The sequence below is a fragment of the Heptranchias perlo genome, chromosome X (genome assembly GCF_035084215.1).
Source record: "Heptranchias perlo isolate sHepPer1 chromosome X, sHepPer1.hap1, whole genome shotgun sequence".
Lineage (NCBI taxonomy): Eukaryota > Metazoa > Chordata > Chondrichthyes > Hexanchiformes > Hexanchidae > Heptranchias > Heptranchias perlo.
Genome location: NC_090370.1, coordinates 12,158,409 through 12,179,178, shown reverse-complemented (window position 1 = coordinate 12,179,178; position 20,770 = coordinate 12,158,409). Strand labels below are relative to the sequence as shown.

General features: G+C 44.3%; 1 protein-coding gene across 3 annotated transcripts in view; it reads left to right on the top strand.

The window, feature by feature from the left end:
• The window catches only part of LOC137307280 (beta-1,4 N-acetylgalactosaminyltransferase 1-like), an 80,258-nt gene that overhangs the window by 31,226 nt on the left and 28,262 nt on the right, over positions 1–20,770 (top strand). For all 3 annotated transcript variants that reach the window (XM_067976728.1, XM_067976727.1, XM_067976729.1), the window contains exons 4-6: positions 612–718; positions 9,058–9,095; positions 14,923–15,103. In XM_067976728.1, coding sequence (XP_067832829.1) covers positions 612–718; positions 9,058–9,095; positions 14,923–15,103 — 326 coding nt within the window. The remainder of the gene's footprint in view (positions 1–611; positions 719–9,057; positions 9,096–14,922; positions 15,104–20,770) is intronic.

Here is a 20,770-nt window from a genome sequence, read left to right as displayed (position 1 = left end):
GTAATGCTACCTAACCCCTTGGAACAGAGCCAATCAGGGGATGACATCGATCACTCCAGCAACTTTGAGCCAACCAGAGAAGACAGCATCATTCGAAAAGACAGACTTGGGAATAAAACTGAAGAATTGCTGGCTTGGTCCCAGTTTGTGTTTGTTTGTGAGGGAGACTCCGGAGACTGACCATCATGGAAGTGGGAACCCTACGTCAGGGACGTAGAGACGACGTCAGGGACGTAGAGACGACGTCGGGAGTGAGAGAGAGAATTGCCTGGCCAGCAGTATCTCTCCTTTCCGGGTAATATAATATCCTTTCTATTCTGTGACCACTCAGGAAGTGTTCGTCAAAAAAACCTAGTGGGTGTGCGTTTAAATCCTAGTTTGAGTATAAAACTGTATAACCTGCTGTAAACTGCATGCCTATATCTAACTAGACGTATAAGTGGTATGTACATGATCTAATAACGTTAATAAAGCGAATTGAGAATTAAGAGAGAATTGACTTTTCCTCTGTGTACTAAGCCAAAACCGTTAACCGGTGACTTCCGGTCAACAGCCCTATTATGTCCTCACTTCCAGTGGATGAACATGTCATGACTTCTCTGTTCCTCTAGGATGAAGACTCCGGCAGACGCAGTGCTTATTGCCAAAGCCAACTCTCCCTTGGAGTACCCAATGCAGGGTGTTGAGGTGCGGCCCATGAAAACCATCCTAATACCAGGTCAGAACATGCAAACATAGGTTGGCACAAAAGTATCATCCTTATAACAAAGTCATGAACATTGTCGTATCATAGGTCAGGGTGGTACGTAGGCTTGACTTTTTTTAGTGATGGCAACATCAGTGGTATATCAGAGTTTACTCTGGGTAGAACTCTGAAAATGAATGCAAGGAAACCACAGCCAACTCCACACATAACCAACACTAGGGCCTGGTGTTTCGGCACGATTTCCACCCCGATATTAGCGAGATCCAGGCGGAATCGAATGAAATAGCACTAAAGATTGCATAGTTTCAAATGTAACTGCGTTGCCCCCCATATCCAATTTCCGCTGGAGTCTCCGCCATTGTTTGCGTGCGGGCTTATGCTAATGAGTTTGCGCGTAGCTTCACCTCGGCAAAACTGGCGCACCACCCAGCAGAAACTCTACACCTCGAATGTTACTGCAAACACTTTTGGCATGGGGTTGTTTGGATAACATGGGGTTTTTCCCCAAATATATGCCAGTGGCAGGACATATTGGCAAATCGTGGGCAGCTCACCCATGGGTTTTCCCTCCACAATGCCTATTAAAAAGATTACCCCCTCCCCCCTCCCCACAGCCCTATTTTCCTCTGTGTGTGGAATCATAGAATGATACAGCACAGAAGGAGTCCATTCGACCCATCGTGCCTGTGCCAGCTCTTTGAAAGAGCTATCCAATTAGTCCCACTCCCCTGCTCTTTCCCCACAGCCTTGCAAATTTTTTCCCTTCAAGTATTTATCCAATTTCCTTCTGAAAGTTACTATTGAATCTGCTTCCACCGCCCTTTCAGGCAGCGCGTTCCAGGTCATAACTCACTGCATAAACATTTTTTTCCTCATGTCACCTCTGGTTCTTTTGCCAATTGCCTTAAATCTGTGTCCTCTGGTTACCGACCATGCCATAATGATGTATCAAGTTATTGGCTTCTTTCTTTCTGTCATGGTACCATACAGGGTTAAAAACTAGGTTTGCATAGAAAATGGCACACAATGGTTTTGTGTTGCACAAAAGTCCCAGAACAGATGTTACACCTGCAATAGGTATCTGAGGGGAGAGGCTAAGCTATTCAATTCAAATGCATGAATCCTGTGGGTTTTGTTTGAATATACGTTTGATTCACAACATGATTTGAATTTAAGAGATACAAACTTAAATTTTGTCTCAGTCAAATTTTGAAAGTGTGACTCAGCCTGCCTGAAGTGATCAGAGAGAGATAGGCAAAACAGACCAGAAGGTCAACTCCAAACGCCTACATCAGGTTAAGTCAGTGACTTTGGAGCAGGTCCAGTTCATATTGGAGTTTAACACGAGAGATGCAGCTGTTTGTTATTTTCTAACTTCTAGGGAGTGATCGTCAAGTCTATACTTGCTGTAAATCTACAGTGTGCCATTGCTTCTGTTCACTGATCCATTTATTGATTAATTCATTTGTTTGGTAGTTTATAACCTCAGCCATGGTCTAGTGTACTGTTTTATTCTACTGCCTTCTGAAGTTGAGATCACCTGATATAACCACAATAACAAGGGTTTTAAATAAAATGACATAGGAATTATAACAGGAAAAACCAGTCCATCTTGGTGTTTCTCTGTCACATGAGCAGTAGTCCTGAAACCATGTTCTCGCCCTGTTCCCATATCCCTTTATCCCCCCTTTTTCTTCAACCACCTCTCTGACCTATTAAAATCATAGAATCATTGAATCTTACAGCACAGAAGAGGGCCATTCGGCCCATCATGCCTGTGCTGGCTCTTCAAAAGCGCTATCCAATTAGTCCCACTCCCCCACTATTTCCCCATATCCCTGTAAATTCCCCCCCCCCTCAAGTATATATCCTATTCCCTTCTGAAAGTTACTATTGAATCTGCTTCTATCAGCTAAGAGAATTTCCTCCAAGTGGCTCCTGCTCCGCCAACGTAACTACGCCGGAAGTACGGCAGAAATCCCGTTTGCGCACGTAAACTGAGTTTCTTCCGATAAGTTTTAGGTGGCGGGGCAGGAGCAGCTTGGAGAAAATTCCGACCATGGTTCCTACTTCAATCCACAGCATCACATCCCTCTGTGTTAAAGAAAAAATTCTCCTGCTCTCTGTCCTAAATCTCTTACATTTAATCTTATCTCTGTCCCCTCGTTGTAGACCCCTCAATCGTTGGGAACAGTCTGTTTCTATCTACCCTGTCCTATCCCTTCATAATTTAAATCACCCCCTATCCTAATGAAAACACCCCCAATTTCTCAAGTCTTTCTTTGTATTTTTATTTCCTCATATCCGACAGTGAATCTGTGCTGTACCCTCTCTATTGTCTCAACGCCCTTCTCATAGTGTGGAGTATAAAACTGCACACAGTCCTCCAACTGTGGTCATACTAAGGTTTTATATAGATTCACCATAAGACCAAAAGAGATAGGAGCAGGAGTAGGCCATTCAGCCCCTCGAGCCTGCTCCGTCATTCAATGAGATCATGGCTGATCTGATTTTTACCTCAACTCCACTTTCCCGCCTTTTCCCCCATATCCTTTGACTCCCTTGCTGATCAAAAATGTGTCTAACTCAGCCTTGAATATATTCAATGACTCAGCCTCCACAGCTTTTTGGGGTAAAGAATTCCAAAGATTCACGAACTTCTGGGAGAAGAAATTCCTCCTCATTTCTGTCTTAAACAGGCGACCCCTTATTCTGAGACTATGCCCCCTAGTTTTAGATTCCCCCATGAGGGATAACATCCTCTCAGCATCTACCCTATTGAGTCCCCTCAGAATCTTGTATGTTTCAATAAGGTCTCCTCTCATTCTTCTAAACTCCAATGAGTATAGACCCAACCTGTTCAATCTTTCCTCATAAGACAACCCTTCCATACCCGGAATCAACCTAGTGAACCTTCTCTGAACCATTACATCTCAACTTTTATAGCTTTTTATGACCTTATCCACTTGAGGTGCTGCTTTTACAGTCTTGTGAACCTGAACCCCAAATCTCTCTGCTCTTCCACATCACTCTGCTTTCTCCCATTCAATGTATAATTATTACTTTTATTTAATAAAACGTACCACCTCACATTTACTGACATTGAATTCCATCTACCACTTTTTGCCCATTCCACCATATTAATGTCTCCGCAGCTTACTTTGGTTCTCCGAATGATTTACTATGCCCCCTATTTTAGTATTGTCTGTATATTTGGACACCACTCCCTCTAGCTCTATAATCCAAATCATTGATGTAAACAGTTGAACAGAAGCAATCCACTCTAAGAACCTGTCCTTAGCTCTGCTCTGCTTTCCCCCCTTCTAACCAGTTTTTAATTCAATTTTCTACCCTTACCCTAATTCCATACCCCTTAATCTTCTCCAATAGACTCTTGTATGGTACCTTGTCAAAAGCTTTCTGAAAATTCATATACACCACATCCACTGCATTTCCTCCATCCACCATTTTCTGTTCAACCTTTTGGGATCGCTGCAAATGAACTCTATATTGGGCAGGCAAAGGCACACTCCAGGCCATAGGGAACCATAGAATCATACAGCGCAGAAGGAGGCCACTCGGCCCATCGTGCCTGTGCTAGCTCTTTGAAAGAGTTGTCCAATTTAGTCCCACTCCCCAGCTTTTTCCCCAGAACCTTGCAAATTAGACCTCTTCAAGTTCATGTCTGATTGCCTTTTGAAAGTTCTAATGGAATCTGCTTCCCCCACCCTTTCAGGAAGTGCGTTCCAGATCTTAACAACCCTCTGTGAAAAAAGTTCTCCTCATTTCCCCTCTAGCTCTTTTGTCAATTATTTTAAATCTATGACCTCTGGTTACCAACCCATTTGCCAGTTGAAACAATTTCTCCCTACTTGCTCTATCAAAACCCTTCATTATTTTGAATAACTCTATTAGGTTTCCCCTTAACTTTCTCTGCTCTAAGAAGAGCAATCCCAGCTTCTCCAGTCTCTCCACATAACTGAAGTCCCTCATCCCTGGTATCATCCTGTTATACCCTCTCCAAGGCATTGACATCCTTCCTAAAATGTGGTCCCCAGAATTGTACACAATACTCCAGCTGAGAACTAACCAGTGATTTGTAAAAGTTTAGCATGACTTCCTTGTTTTTTGTATTCAATGTCCTTATTTACAAAGCCAAGTATCCCATATGCTTTCTTAACCACCTTATCAACTTGCCCTGCCACCTTCAAAGATTTGTGAATATGCACCCCCTGCTCTTGCACCCCCCTCAAAATAGTACCGTTTAGATTATACTGCCTCTCCATGTTGTTCCTCCCAAAGTGCATCACTTCACACTTATCCGCATTAAATTGCACCTGCCATGTGCCTGCCCATTTCACCAGCCTGTCTAAGTCCTCATGAAGTCTGTTACTATCCTCCTCACTATTTACTACATCACAAAGTTTTGTATCATCCTCAAACTTTGAAATTGTACTCTGTATACCCAAGTCCAAGTCATTTATATGTAACAAGAAAATCCCTTGGGGGACCCCACTGCATACTTCTCTCCAATCAGAAAAACATCCATTCACCACTAATCTCTGCCTCCTATCCCTTAGCCAATTACATACCCAAGTTACCACCATCCCTTTAATCCCATGTGCTTCTATTTTCTGAATGTCTATTATGTGGCACTTTATCAAATGCCTTTTGAAAGTCCATGTATACAACATCTACTGCACTACCCGCATCAACCCTCTGATATTTCATCACAGAACTCAGATTAGTCAGACACGTTTTGCCTTTAATAAATCTATGCTGGCTGTCCCTTTTTATTAACCCATGCTTCTCCAAGTGAGAATTAATTTTGTCCTTGACAATGGTCTCTCGTAGTTTTCCCACCATTGACATTAGATTGATTGGCCTGTAGTTACCAGGTTTATCCCTCTCCCCTTTTTTGAACAGGGGTGTAACATTTGCAATCCTCCAGTCCTCTGGCACCACTCCCATATCCAAGAAGGATTGAAAGATTGTGGTCAGAGCTTCTGCTATTTCCACCCTCACTTCCCTCAGCAACCTAGGATGCATCGCATCTGGGCCAGGTGACATGTTAACTTTGAGTGATGCCAACTTATTTAGCACCACCTCCCTATCTGTTTTTATCTTATCCAATATCTTTACTCCCTCCTACTCTACTGTGACATTAACTTCATCCTCTTCTTTTGTGAAGACAGATACAGAGTCCTCATTCAGTACCTCAGTCATGCCCTCTGCCTCCACAAGAAGATTTCTTTCTTTGTCCCTAATCCATCCACCATTCCTTTAACTATCCTTTTACTTTTTATATGTTTATAAAAGATTTTTGGGTTCCCTTTTATGTTACCTGCTAATCTTTTCCCATACTCTCTCTTTTCTCTTCAACCATCCTTTTTCAATTTCCCCCTGCACTCTCTGTATTCTGCCTGGTTTTCTATTGTATTCTATACCTGACATTTGTCATAAAGCTCCTTTTTTTTCTGTTTTATTTTAACCTCTCTTTCCTTTGTCACCCAGGGACCTTGAGCTTTAGGTGCCCCATCTTTCCTCCTAATGTGAATATGTTTGGTTTGGACCCAAACTATCTCCGCCTTGAAGGCCTGCCATTGCTCATTTACTGTTTTTTTTTGGCCAGTCTTTGTTTCCAGTCCACCTGTGCTAGATCCCTTCTCAAATCACTGAAACTGGCTCTTTCAGTTGGGTATTTTCACCTGTTGATTTTCCTCTGTCCCTTTCCATACCTACTTTAAACCTAATTATATTATGATCACTATTGCCCAGATGTTCCCCCACTGAAACAGACTCCACTTGCCCTACTTCATTCCCCAGAACTAGATCCGGCACTGCTTCCTTCCTCGTTGGGCTAGAAACATACTGATTAAGAAAGTTCTCCTGTACACATTTTAGGAATTCTTCACCCTCCTTGCCCTTTACATGATTTTTTCCCCCAGTCTACATCAGGGTAATTGAAGTCCCCTACTATTACTGCTCTATATTATTTTTACATTTCTCTGAAATTTGTCTACAGATTTGCTCCTCTATCTCCTTCTCACTATCTGGGGATCTATAGTAAACACCCAGCAATGTAACAGCTCCTTAACTCTAACCAAATAGATTCAATCTTTGAACCCTCTAGTTTATCACGCCTCTATAGTATTGTAATATTATGCTTCATTAATACTGCCACCTCTCTCTTTTTTCCTTTCCTATCCCTCCTGAATATATTGTAGCCAGGAATGTTTAATTCCCATTCCTGCCCATGTTTAAGCCAGGTCTCCGTTACAGCCACTTTATCATCACCCCATGTGGCAAATTGTGCCTGTAGCTCACCAACCTTATTTGTGACACTCCTCACATTAACACACATGCATTCCAACACCATGCTAGTCTGCTTTGTTTTTTCAGCTCTTTCTACACAATTCTTTAGCAGGGACAAATAGCAACAGAATAGTTTTCTGTGCATCTTGTCTCTCCTCTCTGCTACTCCATCTTGGTTCTCACCCCCCCCCCCCCCCACCACCAAATTAGCTTAAACCCTCCCCCACAGCACTAGTTAACCTCCCCGCGAGGACATTGGTCCCAATGCCCCAAAAATCTGAAGCCCTCCCTCCTGCACCATTTCTCCATCCATGCTTTCACCTGCACTATATTCCTGTTTCTGCACTCACTAGCATGTGGCACTGGGAGTAATTCGGAGATTACCACCTTTTTGAGGTCCCGTTCTTTAATCTTCCTAGCTCCTGAAACTGTAGGATCTCAATCCTTTTCTTACCTATGTCATTGGTTCTAACATGGACCACTACTTCTGACCGTTTCCCCTTTTTCCCCCCACCAAAATGTTCTGCACCCGTTCAGTGATATCCTTAACCCTGGCACCAGGGAGGCAACACACCATGCAGGACTCGCGTTGGCGATTGCAGAAACGCCTGACTATCAAAACCCCTATAACTACTACATTTCTACACTTTATGCCCCTATGCAGCTGAGTCTCCCACGGAGCCAAGGATTTGCTCCTGACTGAACTCCCCTGGGGTGTCACCCTCGCTGGTATTCAACATTGAATACCAGTTTGTGAGTGCCACGCTCCCAGGGGACTTGTGCACTGCCTGCCTGTTCCTCCGAGTCCGTCTGGTGGTCACCCACTTTCCCTCCGCCTGAATTGCCTGTAGCTGCAGGGCGACCACATCCTAAAACGTGCAATGTACAAAACTTTCAGCTTCCCGTATACACTGTTGTTGACACCAGCTGCCCCTCATGCTCAGAAACTCTGAGCTCGAGCAGTTGGTGGCACTTCCTGCACATGTGGTTTTCTAGGACACGGTGTTCTGGAGTTTCCACATGGCACAGGTTGTGCAGGCGATGGGCTGCAGCTATCCTGCCATGTTAGCTAACAATTATTTAAAACTGTTTGTTTAGCTTTGAGGCTATTTAACTGTTTAGTGCTTAGTGTTTTCATGTTAGCTAAAGACACTGACCACTAAAAACAATAATCGCTAAAAACATTAACCAATAAACTAAATACTTACACTGACTTACCCTCGCGACACTTTTTTGATTCTTTTTTTCTGTCTGTTTCAGACACACTGCTCCTCCGACCGCTCACTATGTTCTCCCCATTCGTGTTGTCTCTGTCTCATTTTCCCTCCCCGTCCCCCCTTATGTATCCGCTCCTCAACCCTCTCGCGATGTTCTCCCGGTTCTCTCTCCTGTTCCTTATGTATCCACTTCTCGATCCTCTCCTCTCGATGTTTTGCCTGAAGCAGTGATCCGAGATGCTAAAACCATGAAACGTATCTGGACTAAAAACCCCAAAACATAAATTCTGCGTGGTGACTTTTGTAAAACTAGTTGTACCACTTGTTCAGCCACAAGAATAGATTTGATGGCCTATATGTGTATTTTTAGACCCTCTTTAAAATTTTATTTGTCATTTTGAGTCCATTTTTCCAGTCTTGCCCCCTCTGATTCTTGCTGGAGTGTGATTCCACCAGCACTACTTCACCTCAGTGAACGTTCTTCACATGTAAGCCTTGATTGCTAATGGCAGCAATTTGACTGGATTGAGCTCAGATGCGATGCACTCTACAGTCTTCATCTGACGTCCACACCTGTTCACTTTCCAGCAGGGGTCACTGGATTGAGAGAGAGCAGAAACCCTGGCAGATGTTTCCCCTCTTAAGGCCAACTTTATCACTTCCTGGGTGAGATCAGTGAACCCAGCACAGTTTGGGGATGGAATCTCGGACCATCTGTACTGCAGCTCAGTGCCACAGCTGGCAGTGTATTTACTGTCTGAGCCAGCCACAGAGTTTGAGATGTGTCTTAATCTGTCTTGTATGTTTTTTTTTGAATAGGTTTAAGCCTGCAAGCTAAATCTCAGCAACTTTTTGAGGTAAGACTTTTACTGTCAATTCAGCTTCAATAATTCAGGAAGCAGTCCTCGATATACAGTTTTCCACAAGTTGAAAACGATCCCCACTGTATCCAGATTGATAATTCCTCATGACTGAAATGCATTGTCATAAATAACTAAGTCTGAATTTAAGAGTTTTACTGCATTAACAATTAAATCATGATATTTCAGTGAAATTCTAAATATTGATATGAATGCCAAGTTTATAAAGGTTTGGCGCAATTCTACAAACACGACTCATCGTCTAGGAGCCCGGACGGGACTGAGAGATTGGTCTTTAAGTGACACCAAAATGCATGAGGCCTCGACATCAATTTGGATGAAGGCTCTTCAGTCCCCTCGATCTTATCTTTCCAGGATACCATCATCTCATTATAACTAAACAGGCAGACAGGACCTCAATCCGACATCACATTTGGAGAATGGTCCTTTCTGACATTGCAGCATTCCCTCTACTGCACTGAAGTGTTAGTTTAGATTACGTGCGCAAGTCCTGGAACGAGGTTTGAAGCTACACCCTTCTGATACAAAGGCAAGACTGCTATCAACTGAGCCATCGTGACATCTACCGAAAAGCACTTCCTTGAGATATCAGATAGCTATTGTGGTGTTGTGTCTGTGGTTTCCCGAAATAATTGTGTCTGTTTTGCTAAATATAGACCATATTGTATATTAGTTGATCTCTTGTGGTCTTGATTCTATGTGTGCAATGTAGTCTTCAGATGAAGTGGGGCTAGAGGATGAGGGATAATTAGACCAGGGCAAGCAGATGTAATTGGGCCGCCATTTAAAAATCATATATTCTGTCCTGATTTTTCTAATTCCATTATAAATCCCTATGTCCATATTTATAAATGCCTATGTAAACTTCTCACACTGCAATGACAACCTCTCACTACTGGGAGGCAGTACCATTATAAATGTGGACATAGGAACTTAGAATAGAAAAAATTGACAGGCAGTTCAAATGTAAGATTTGGACCATCTTGATTCATCCACTCGGACAGATCCTAATATCTGCCCATTGCTGCATCTAATTGTTTCTGAAATGATTCCAGGGTTTTTGCCTCCACTATTCGATCTGGAAGTTTATTCCAAATGTTGATCATTTTTTGTGTGAAGAATTATTTCCTGATACCTGTCCTAAAATTTACCCCCTCTAGTTTGAACCTGGTCCTACTCCTGCAGTTTAATTTAAAGCACAGAGGGTGGTGAACCTGTGGAATTCTCTACCACAGAAGGCTGTGGAGGCCAAGTCACTGAATATATTTAAGATGGAGCTAGATAGATTTCTAGACACACAAAAGGCATCAAGGAGTATGGGGAGAGAGCGGGAATATGGTATTGAGATAGCGGATCAGCCATGATCATATTGAATGGTGGAGCAGGCTCGAAGGGCCAAATGGCCTACTCCTGTCCTATTTTCTATGTTTAATATTTTGGGTTGACTTTTTCTATGTCCTTAACAATCTTATCCTTCTAAGATCAACACTCAATTGCCTCCTTTCCAGGCTGAAAAGCCCAAGTTTCTTCAGTATTTCCTCATAACTCAGACCCCTGATTCTGGGGATCAGCCTCCTAACTCTTTACACTGTCTCCAGTGATTGAATGTCTCCCTTGTGTCTCAGTGACCGGAACTGGACACAGTGCTCGAGGTGGGTCTGACCAGAACCCTGTATGGTTTGATGATTGCTGCTCTGCAATGGTTGGACATATTGACCGTCAAGTCTACTAAGGCTCCTGGGTCTTTCTCCATTTGTGGAGTATGTATGTTGTCTATTTTTCCTTCCTATGTGTAGTACTTCACATTTGTCTGCATTAAATTCCATCTGTCATTATTCTGCCCACTTATATCTTGTCCAACTCGTGCTGTAATTTCTGAGCTGCCTCTTCCGATGCCACAGCCCCTCCTCGTCTGGTATCATCTACATTCCACATGCAACTGAAGGATTAGTCCATCTGAACCTACCTGCTGATTTCGACATGCGCTGAAAAAATGGCCGAGCTACAAGGTCCCAACTACTGAGTGATTGAAGAGGAAGGAAGGCTTCATTTTAAGAAGTCCACGTGGTACTGGTCATACTACAGCTGGAGTCAAACCAAATTGAAGTGTGAGATTCACCTCATTCGAACCCTCATCAATTTTGGTTTCAATTACGTGCACCAATCTCCAAAGCATTTCAGCTTCACTGAGACACAGAATCTTCGGTGAAATTAGCTTATAAACTCAGTTAACCATTCCTCAGACTTCAGGTAGCTCTGCTCCACTTTTGACGGCTGATTTTTTTGAACCGCTGCTCTTTGGAGCTCTCTCCCAGAACCACATTGCATGTGAACAGACAAAAAAGGACAGACAGAAAAAGACCGGCTGGTCCATTCAGTCATGTTGCAACTAAGCATCGTGACCCTCAATGCTCTCCACCCACCCCCAGCCATATAATCTCCTGGCAGAGGCAAAAAATCCTCAACACTTCTCTCCCTTCCTTTTAAAAAGGGTGACCTGATAGAGGTCTTTAAGATTATGAAAGGGCTTGATAAGGCTGGCTCTGCACTTGCTCAAAAACTTTAACTCTTAACATCTTCCAGTTCTGACGAAAGGTCTTCTTTCTCCACAGATGCTGCCTGACCTGCTGAGCTTCTCCAGCATTTTCTGTTTTTATTTTAGGCCATAAATATAAGATAGTCACTAATAAATCCAATAGGGAACTCATGAGAAGCCCACAGAGTGGTGAAAATGTGGAACTCACTACCACAAGGCGTAGTTGAGGCGAATAGCAGAGGTGCATTTAAGGGGAAACTAGATAAATACATGAGGGAGAAAGAAATAGAAGGCTATGTTGATAGGGTTAGAGGAAGTAGGGAGGGAGGAGGCTCGCGTGGAACATAAACACCGGAATGGAGCTGTTGGGCCGAATGGCCTGTTTCTGTGATGTACATTCTATGTAATTTTTTTTTAAGAAAAGCATCTCATGCAAGCTGCATATCGTCGTCAGTTAAGAGTTTTGCACAGCTCTGATACTGTGTCCGGACAAGTCAGTGCTCTGCAGTAAAGCTTATTCTCAGCAGACGTTAACTATTTTTTGTGTGGCTGGATCCATTTATAATTTAAACCCCCTGGGGGAATAAAAATTGGACAGGGCCTGTTATTGGGCGGGGGTAGCGCGATCTGCTATTACCCTGCGCCCAATGGCCCCTGCGCATGCAGCACGAGACTTTCGTCAGGCCTGAGGACTTGCCTTCAAGCAGTGTTCCGAATCAGCATTGATATGAGGATTCAATGCAATTCGCACTTTCCCTCAGCAGGGGGAGCCCCAGTCTCTTAAAGGCAGGCTGTCTGTTAGAAATCTCTTAAAGGTAGCTGGAGATCAGACATCACACATGTAAAGCACAGATGCAGCTCCAATCCCTACGTTTACACTGAGTTATGTTAAAACATTGAATAAAGGTTGCGCACCACTAAATCCCACATCCTCCAATCTGAACACCAAACCTCACCAATCTGCCGATCTGAGTTTGTACTGGGTCTGTGAGAGTGCATGCACCAAGGTTCTCTGCTGATGCACTAGAGGCCTTGGTGCAAGAGGTGGACAGAAGGAGGGACATCCTATATCTGCAGGGGGTGGGGGCGGGGGCAAGAGGCCCTCCAGACATATACCCAAAATGCAATGGGAGGCAGCAAGGGACAAAGTCAAGGCCAGGCACACAGCACCACGACCGTGGATGCAGTGCAGGAAGAAGTTCAGTGCTTTGACACGAGTGGTCAAGGTGAGTGAGGTCAACTGTCAAGTGGCGTCTCCTACCAACTGCACCACTAGCCGCATCCACTGCTCCACCCACTACACCCACACACCAACAAAATCTTTCCATCAGTACTCAACTCTTCCAACCAGATGCTTCCTCTCCCTCACACATCACCACTGTTGCAAGCCGCCCACCCACAACTCACAAGCCACACACACACTGGCAGCTAGTCAACCATGACAGGCACATCACCCAGACACACGTCCCGCTTTCTTGCAGAAGATTGTGGCGCACATCAGGAGGCAGCAAGTGGCAGTGGCATTTAGCCCCTCGAGCCTGTTCCACCATTCAATGAGACCTAACCCCATATACCCGCCTTAGCCCCATATCCCTTAATACCCTTGGTTCACAGAAATCTATCAATTTCAGATTTAGAATTCACAAGTGAGCTAGCATCAACTACCATTCGCAGAAGAGCGTTCCAAACTTCTCCCACCCTTTGCATGTAGAAGTGTTTCCTAACTTCACTCCTGCACGTCCTGGCTTTAAATGTTAGGCTATGTCCCCTGCGTCCTAGTATTCAAGTCTAGGAGACCTCCAAAAACAGTTACAAATGTCTCGGCAGCCAGAAGCAATAATCCAACCACTAACCTGTAAATCCTGCATGGTCCCTTTAAATAGCGCTGGTGGGGGGTCCTCCAGGCACTCTAAGACACGATCAGATGGTCGGGGTTAAGACTGCGTTGAGTTGAGTATTAGACACCATTTTGGGACTTACCACTTTAAAGGAGCGTTGCACACTGATTGTATCCATTTTCTCCCTACTTTACATGCTTCTGGCGTTCGTTATCTGCGCCTGCGCTAACTCGTATACCAAGATGGCGTCCGGTGCACGTCACGCTGGAAACGTGCGTGTGTGCGCAGCCAAGACGCCATCTTGGCACTTCGGGAGGCCGCGTAGTGCGTAACAACGGGCGCTACACGGCCCAATTTAGCGCCCACAATGCCAAAGGGAGTGAATTGAATGAATTCATTTCCTGCCTGAAGTACAAATAATCTCTTGACAAGAGCGGCAGGAACATGGCATCGCAAACCCCAAAATTCTCAAACCACACGATGTGGTTCCTTTCACAATTTAATGGCAACCTTTTTGTATAGTTTTTGTTCCCTGCGATGAGCTGTTGTGATGTTAATAGAAAAGAAAGGCCTTTGCTGGACACATAATGTAAGGTTGATTTTGATGGAATGAATATCAGGCAGGTTCCCTAAACAGCGGGAGATAAACTCCACCAGAATGTCACCCGGGCAGTGAAGATGAAAATCTATCTCGACATCTCTAAAATCGTTCAGAAATGTGAGCACGAGGACTGGATTGTTCTTTTACATCTGGCACCTGCGTCCTCATCCAGTTTGGTCTGAACAGATGAACATCTTCTCTCTCTCTCTGGTAGCTGAAAGGGTATTTTTAAGTTTAGCCAACCCAATCTCTAGTGAGCTCAACTCCACAGTGAAATGAGGAGTTCTAGATGCAAACATTGAATATTTCTACTTAAGTGTCACATTTTTTTGTATTTTACATAACATTTTCCTTCAGATGGATCATTAAAAATTCAGCACTTTCTCCTTCACACAAAGAATGGAGATATATATATATCTATCCAGAGTCCTCCCATCTCATAACCTCCTTCATATGACAGACAATAGTCCTTGACCAATTCAAAACACTTGTCTTTTAATTCACTCAATACACAGTACCTTTTGGCAACGCCAAGTACACTTTCCCAGTCGCAGGCTCTTTCAGCTGTCTGAGGCTGCATTGCAACTGCAGGCTCTGGGCCTTTTACTCTCTGTTGTCTGGGGAAGGTCTCCACCCATTCCAGCCTCAATTACTTAAAGGTGAGGTCTCTTTAACGGACCATACCCCTCCTCTTAAGAGGTTTCATCAAAGGGTCATACTCTTATTCAGGGATCAGGGCCCTCAGTCACCCTGCTACAATATATATATTACACAAGGATGCGAGGAATGATAGATTTTTAAAGAATGAAGCCTATTTTTTTTTTACAGGTCAATCTAACAGCGAATTTGGGAACCTTTGATGTGGCGGCAGAGGTCGAAGGGGTCAAGATCGAAGGTGAAGGGGAGATGCACCTGTCTCTCTCGAGCTCTCAAGTGGACAACCTGAACCGCCAGCTCCAATTTGTCACCTACACCAACACCGTCTTCAACCCCAACACGGCCGACACAGGTGCGTATCCAGGGTGCAGGGTAACGAAGGTGGGAACAAAGAACGCGGCGTTGAAATCCCATCGTGTGATAAAATGTGCTAATGTGTTTGGATGAAGTTGCTTTGTCTTCCATTTTAATATAGGGAGTTAACTTGTTAGGAGTTAACAAGTTTGTTAAAATGACACATGGAGGAAGTTGGCATGAATCAGCACGCTAAAATTAACGGAGGGATTTCAACTGCCCTCCACCCATCGCCCAGGTGATTTCCTTCAGTTTATTTCTTGTTGCCACATAGTAAGTGTCATCTTGGCTCAGTGCCAGAAGGTTGTGGGTTCAAGCCCCACCCCAGGGATTCGAGCACTTTAATCTATGCTGAGACACCAGGATAATTAAGGGAGTGTGATGCTAACTTTTGGCTGAGATGTTAAATAGGATCGGTGGTTCAGATGAATGTTAAAGATCCCATTGGCTATTTGAACAAGAGCAGGAAATTCTGGCCACCAGTCCCCTCTCAACAAACGTCACAAAAGACAGATTGAATGGTTGTTGTTCGCATTGTTTAGATCTTGCTGTGTGCAAAATGGCTGCTTCTCTCCTCTCTCTGAGCCTCTGCCCTGAGTGACTCCTCTTCTCAGTGATTTTAACATACATCTAAATGTCCCAGCCCCCTCTTCGTGGACTTCTCGGCTCTTTTTTGTCCTCACTCAACCTCATCTTCTATATAGACAGCCTCACCGACACCCAGGACCATCTGCATGATTTCACCATCTCATGTGGCATTATCACGTCCGAGATCTCAATTCCTGATCAGGATATCTCTGACACTTTCTCATCTCCCTTACGATCCACATCTCTCTGTCTGCCTCCAACCCATGACCCTTCTTCCCTGCTCTTGGGGGGGGAAAAAAACTACGCTCCTGCCTCCCCCACCAACTCGCTTTCAATCTCCCAATGCCCTCTCCTCTAGTCCTCGACCCATCGCTACACTGCTGTTGTTGACTTGCTGAATGGCTCTCTTACATCTGCCTTTGACACCCTTGTCCCTACTGAGTCACATCTTAAAGTCTGAGGGCCACAGATTTGAGTACACCTGGCTCACCAATGGTCTCATCATTCTCCGCAAAATCTGGCTCAGCCGTGTTCTTCACTACTACACCACCCTCTGCATGGCCAAATCCTCCTGTTACTCCAGGATCATCCTGGAGGGCAAGGACAATCCGTGCCTCCTTTTCTCCACAACTTATGGCCTCCTCAAACCCTCTTCCCCAACCCTTCCACCCTCATGTTTAACACTAAATTCCAAGGGGGCGGGAGGAGTGTGGTTAAAAAGAGTGTAAGAGCTGGTTTGCCCAGTTTGCACATTTTCTGGTGCACAATTTGGCTCCAGGAGAGTTAAAGAAAAAAACCCCCAGAAAAAATGATGATTTCTCATTTAATGCACAGCGAGTGCCCCTTAAATGAAGTGTGTGCAGTGAGCTTTCACAAAATCATCTAGATTGCAAAGAGTTATTTTATCCTCTGTGGTCGAAGTTCATTGGAGAACTAGGCATGGGTGAGAAAAGTAATTTCAAAGCAGTAAAATCCTCCTTGTTTTCACTTCAGCTCACAGATTTTTCCCTTGTGCTAAAACATGCCAATAGAAATAGGCCCTCCAAAATTAGCCCATTCGTTACGGGCGCTGTGTCAAAGGTCAGTCTGCATCGAATTTATCCGCTTGGATAGCAAGGGAGCGTGTGGCCCTGTGCTCAGTCAGACCTGTGAATTAGTAATGCGAAGGATGGATATGATGCCAAAACCTCTGTGCTGACAGAGTTGGGCAATACAGCAAGAGTTGCCATCACCACAGAGTGAGTTCATCAGCAATCATGCGTAGCACTCAAACCATTGCATTCAGGAGCATCTCGAGTGTGTTGTGCAATTCGACACTATAAAAGTCTATTAACTACGTCTGCAGTTATGGAACTGCAAGTTATTTTATCTGGCAATGACCTAGGTTCTGTTTGGTGTAGTTTTGGAAGAAATGTGATACCATTTCCTGTAATGGCTGACTGGTTGTGATGTTCCGGTCCATGTGATGTGTTTTCCTAAGGCCCTTTACAGTACTCCTTGTGATTCGTGTAAAGGAAAAGAAAGAAAGACTTGTATTTATACAGTGACTTTCGCGACCTCAGGACGTCCCAAAGTGCTTTACGGCCAATTAAATACTTTTTTTTTAAGTAGTCGCTGTTGTAATGTAGGAAACACGGCAGCCAATTTGCACACAGCAAGGTCCCACAAACAGCAATTTGATAATGACCAGATAATCTGTTTTTAGTGATGTTGGTTGAGGGATAAATATTGGCCTGGAGAACTCCCCTGCTCTTCTTTGAAAATATGCCATGGGACCTTTTACGTCCGCCTGAGAGGGCAGATGGGGCCTCGGTTTAACGTCTCATCTGAAAGACGGCACCTCCGACAGTGCAGCACTCCCTCAGAATTGCACTGGGGGTGTCAGCCTGGATTATGTGCTCAAGTCTCTGGAGTGGGACTTGAACCCACGACCTTCTGACTCAGAAATGAGAGTGTGGCCCACTGAGCCATGTACTTCTCTGTGTTGCTTCAACATCTGTCCTATTCCTAACTGCTGACCAAGTAGTGACAATTCAAGTGATGGGCGGTAAGCAGAATCTTTGTGGTTGAGATAGTTATAAAATGATGCACTTGGCGAAGGAAGGTTGGAAACAAATGGAAGCAACCTTTTATCATCTACCCAATAATCTGATATCTGAGCCAGGCAGGCACACTACTCTAGGGTACTCTTAATGACTGACCAGCCAGTCTTGCTCATTGATGGGACCTGGAGGAATAACCCCATCATTGGGGGGGGGCTGATATTCTCCCCAGTTGGCTTCAGATAGCCACGAACATAAAGCGGGAGCGGGGAGCGGGGAGACTCGGAGCGGGGAGAGTGAATTATGGAAAGGATGACAAAAGGGAATATGAAGAAGTTAGGAAAGAAGTCAAAAAAACAATTAGGAAAGCAAAGAGGAACTACGAGCTTAAGTTATCAAGGAATATAAAAAGATATAGTAAAGTATTCTACAGACACATAAATAACAAAAGAAAAATCAGAATCGAGATAGGGCCACTAAGGGATGCACAAGATAAACTCATAGGTAATGACAGAACTATTGAATAGTTACTTTGCCTCAGTATTCACCAAGGAGGTTAACAAGGTGGGCAGGACATTAGAAGAAGAGATCAAAAATATATAAAAACATTTAAGATAGAAAGGTGGGGGGAGATAATTGATAAACTAATCGAACTAAGAGAGGATAAGACCCCTGGTCCGGATGGATTGCATCCGCGAATATTAAAATAAATTCTTACATTTTTATTATGAGAGGGTTTGATGGGGTAGATGTAGAGAAAATGTTTCCACTTGTGGGGGAGACCAAAACTAAAGGTCATAAATATGAAATAGTCACTAATAAATCCAATAGGGAATTCAGGAGAAACTTCTTTACCCAGAGAGTGGTGAGAATGTGGAACTCACTGCCACAAGGAGTAGTTGAAGCAAATAACATAGATACACTTAAGGGGAAGCTAGATAAACACATGAGGGAGAAAGGAATAGAAGGTTATGCTGATAGGGTTAGATGAAGAAGGAAGGGAGGATGCTCGTGTGGAGCATAAACCATTTGGGCTCAATGGCCTTTTTCTGTGCTATAGTTTCGATGTAATGGCAATGCCCCAATAAGTTGGATGGCCCTGGTTGGACAAGCAATGGGAAGCTTACTAATGCTCCTATAGTGTTAAGTAGTGCAGTTGTAGATGGTTAAACTACAACAGTACCCCTACTAACACTTGAGCCCCTGAGCCTTGGTTCCTTTTAAACCTGTGCCTAAGGTCTCTGGACTTAGATGAGTGGAGTGGGTCCCTAGGGGGAGAGATTGTGCATTTTGTATTGCACAAACTGAAATTCTACCTGTGCAGATTTCTTAAGCATGGCAATGGGTTTCCACCCATGTTGGCCAAAGAAACCTGTCCAACATGAAGGTGTAGCAGTGGTTGGGGGCTGAGCCAGCTTGTGAGCTGCCTGGGGTTCAGATGGCCTGCTAGCATGTACATGCGATTTATCTGCCGCAGTGCCACGGGTGCCTTTGTGCTGCAGCCCCTGGGGCTTAATGCTTCCTGAGACAGTCATGATGTGGAGATGCCGGTGATGGACTGGGGTTGACAATTGTAAACAATTTTACAACACCAAGTTATAGTCCAGCAATTTTATTTTAAATTCACAAGCTTTCGGAGGCTTCCTCCTTCGTCAGGTGAACGATGTGAAAATGAAATCCTCGAAATGAAATCGCATTTATAATTCACAGAACAATGCTTGGTGATTACAGACAGTTTTTTCAACTGCCCGTTGCCAAGGCAATCAGTGTGCAGACAGACAGGTGTTACCTGCAAGGTCTCAGAATATACAAATCACCAAAAAAAACAACAAACAAAAAAAAACAGAGATAGAGAGGTAGAAACATAGAAAAGACAGCAACTGACCTGTTATATTAAAAACAGATAACATTTGTTCGCTGGTGGGGTAACGTGTAGCGTGACATGAACCCAAGATCCCGGTTGAGGCCGTCCTCATGGGTGCGGAACTTGGCTATCAATTTCTGCTCGACGATTTTGCGTTGTCGTGTGTCTCGAAGGCCGCCTTGGAGTACGCTTACCCGAAGGTCGGTGGATGAATGTCCATGACTGCTGAAGTGTTCCCCGACTGGGAGGGAACCCTCCTGTTTGGCGATTGTTGCGCGGTGTCCGTTCATCCGTTGTCGCAGCGTCTGCATGGTCTCGCCAATGTACCATGCTCCGGGGCATCCTTTCCTGCAACGTATGAGGTAGACAACGTTGGCCGAGTCACAGGAGTATGAACCATGCACCTGGTGGGTGGTGTCCTCTCGTGTGATGGTGGTATCTGTGTCGATGATCTGGCATGTCTTGCAGAGGTTACCGTGGCAGGGTTGTGTGGTGTCGTGGACGCTGTTCTCTTGAAAGCTGGGTAATTTGCTGCGAACTATGGTCTGTTTGAGGTTGGGTGGCTGTTTAAAGGCGAGTAGTGGAGGTGTGGGGATGGCCATAGTGAGGTGTTTGTCCTCATTGATGACATCCTGAGACAGTGCCTGCAGCCACTTGTGCATGGCAGTGTGATGGACAGAGCCTCCGTACTTCTTCATACACACCACTGCTGGAGACCATCACCTTTTTTTAATTCATTGGATGTGGGCGTTGCTGGCAAGGCCAGCATTATATTGCCCATCCCTAATTAACCTTGAGAAGGTGGTGGTGAGCTGACAACTGAGTGGCTTGCTAGGCCATTTCAGAGGGCAGTTAAGAATCAACCACATTGCTGTGGGACTGGAGTCACATATAGGCCAGACTGGGTTTCCTTCCCTAAAAGCCATTAGTGAACCAGATGGGTTTTTACAACAATCCAGAAGTTTCATGGTCACTATTACTGATGCTAGCTTTTTAGTCTAGATTTTATTTAATTAACTGAATTTAAATTCCCCAGCTGCCGTGGTGGGATTTGAACTTGTGTGTCAGGATTATTAGTCCAGTAACACAACCACTATGCTACCTCACTCTGCTGGAGTGTAGAAGAGTGAGATCTTTGAATCCCTCCCTGATGGTTGCCTTTAAGCTTCCG